This window comes from Priapulus caudatus, unplaced genomic scaffold (assembly GCF_000485595.1).
Source record: "Priapulus caudatus unplaced genomic scaffold, Priapulus_caudatus-5.0.1 Scaffold435, whole genome shotgun sequence".
In the NCBI taxonomy this organism is placed as follows: domain Eukaryota; kingdom Metazoa; phylum Priapulida; class Priapulimorpha; order Priapulimorphida; family Priapulidae; genus Priapulus; species Priapulus caudatus.
In genome coordinates this window covers 65,497-66,804 of record NW_014577496.1, presented here as the reverse complement: position 1 = coordinate 66,804, position 1,308 = coordinate 65,497, and the positions used below count along the sequence as shown (strand labels likewise).

At 51.4% G+C, this 1,308-nt stretch overlaps 1 protein-coding gene across 1 annotated transcript in view; it reads left to right on the top strand.

Moving 5' to 3' along the window:
• LOC106810351 (sodium-dependent serotonin transporter-like) overlaps positions 1 to 1,308 on the top strand; it is a 42,318-nt gene that overhangs the window by 17,709 nt on the left and 23,301 nt on the right. Inside the window, exon 3 of the mRNA XM_014813667.1 lies at positions 1,096 to 1,153. Within this exon, the coding sequence (XP_014669153.1) occupies positions 1,096 to 1,153 (58 nt within the window). The remainder of the gene's footprint in view (positions 1 to 1,095; positions 1,154 to 1,308) is intronic.

The following is a 1,308-nucleotide window of genomic DNA, read 5'->3' as shown; positions in this document are numbered from 1 at the left end:
ACACACACACACACACACACACACACACACACGACACACACACACACACACACACACACACACACACACACACACACACACACACACACACACACATGCACACACATCACTCTAGGTCCGAAGTTACTGTAGCGAAAAAGAATCCCCCTCCCCCGCTCCCGCTCCCGCCTAACCCCCTCGGACACCGGCAGCATTCTACCGCATAACTCTAACACAGGTATTCGTTTACATTCACGTAAGACGCTCCAAGCAAAGCAACGTGAAACTGCAAAGCAGCAGTGTGTTGCGTTGCCGAGGTGCCTCTAAGCTATGGCTGGCGCCTGTCTCTCCCAGTACTACAAGTAGCGGTGGTGTCAGAGCGTAAGCCCTTGGAAGAAAAGCGAAAGAAGCCAAATGCTGGACGCAGTACTCTCGCCTCTCTTGATACATCGGTGGGTGAGGGTGAGGGGGGTTTAGATGTGCCTCTAGATAGCCATCGGGTGTGTGTGGGTGAGGGGGTGTTTAGATGCACCTCTAGATAGCCATCTGTAGTCGCCGCGTTCCCCGACGTCTCCCGAAATAAAAGCAGCGGCGAGCTAAAAAGCTCGAGACGAAATGAGGCCAATTTGCGTTAGTTGTTATTGCTAAAGAGCCCTCGGGGACACAAGCACTCGGGCTCAAGGCTCCAGCACGCACGCGTCTGCACCGCCGCCGTCTGTGGCCGTGGTGGTGGTGGTGGCCTCGGTGAAAGCGCCGCTTGTTGTGACCTTCGCTAATTGCCTCGCCTTGGGCAAACTTGCCCGCGCCGAACGCCGACGCGCGCGCCCCCGTACGGTCACATGCGACCACCACACCACTGCGGCGCGCGCGCCCTCGTGCGGTCACCTGCGACTACCACACGACTGTGACGCACGCACTTCTGCTGATGGCGCGAAAGTTTTTATTGGCGACTATTTTATTCGTGCTGTCCTTTGCCACGCAAGGAGGTCGATCAGAGTTTGCGGCCTTGATGCCGTATAGAAACCGCATCAAGAGCTAATAATACCTATTATTAGCTCTTGACCGCATGTATATACGTCCGATTTACGCCTTTACTCGTGGATCCGTTCCGTTCAGTGCTTTTAGACGAACTCAAGGGTCTGGCAACAGAATGTAATGTGAATGATAATGTCATGTTATTATGTATAACAAATTCATAATAAATTAAATAGATAAAATAAACAAATAAGAAAAAATAAATAAACCAATGTATTCAAAAATGTCATTAAACGTACGCGCTTTCTCTCTCTCTCTCTCTCTCTCTCTCTCTCTCTCTCTCTCTCTCTCTCT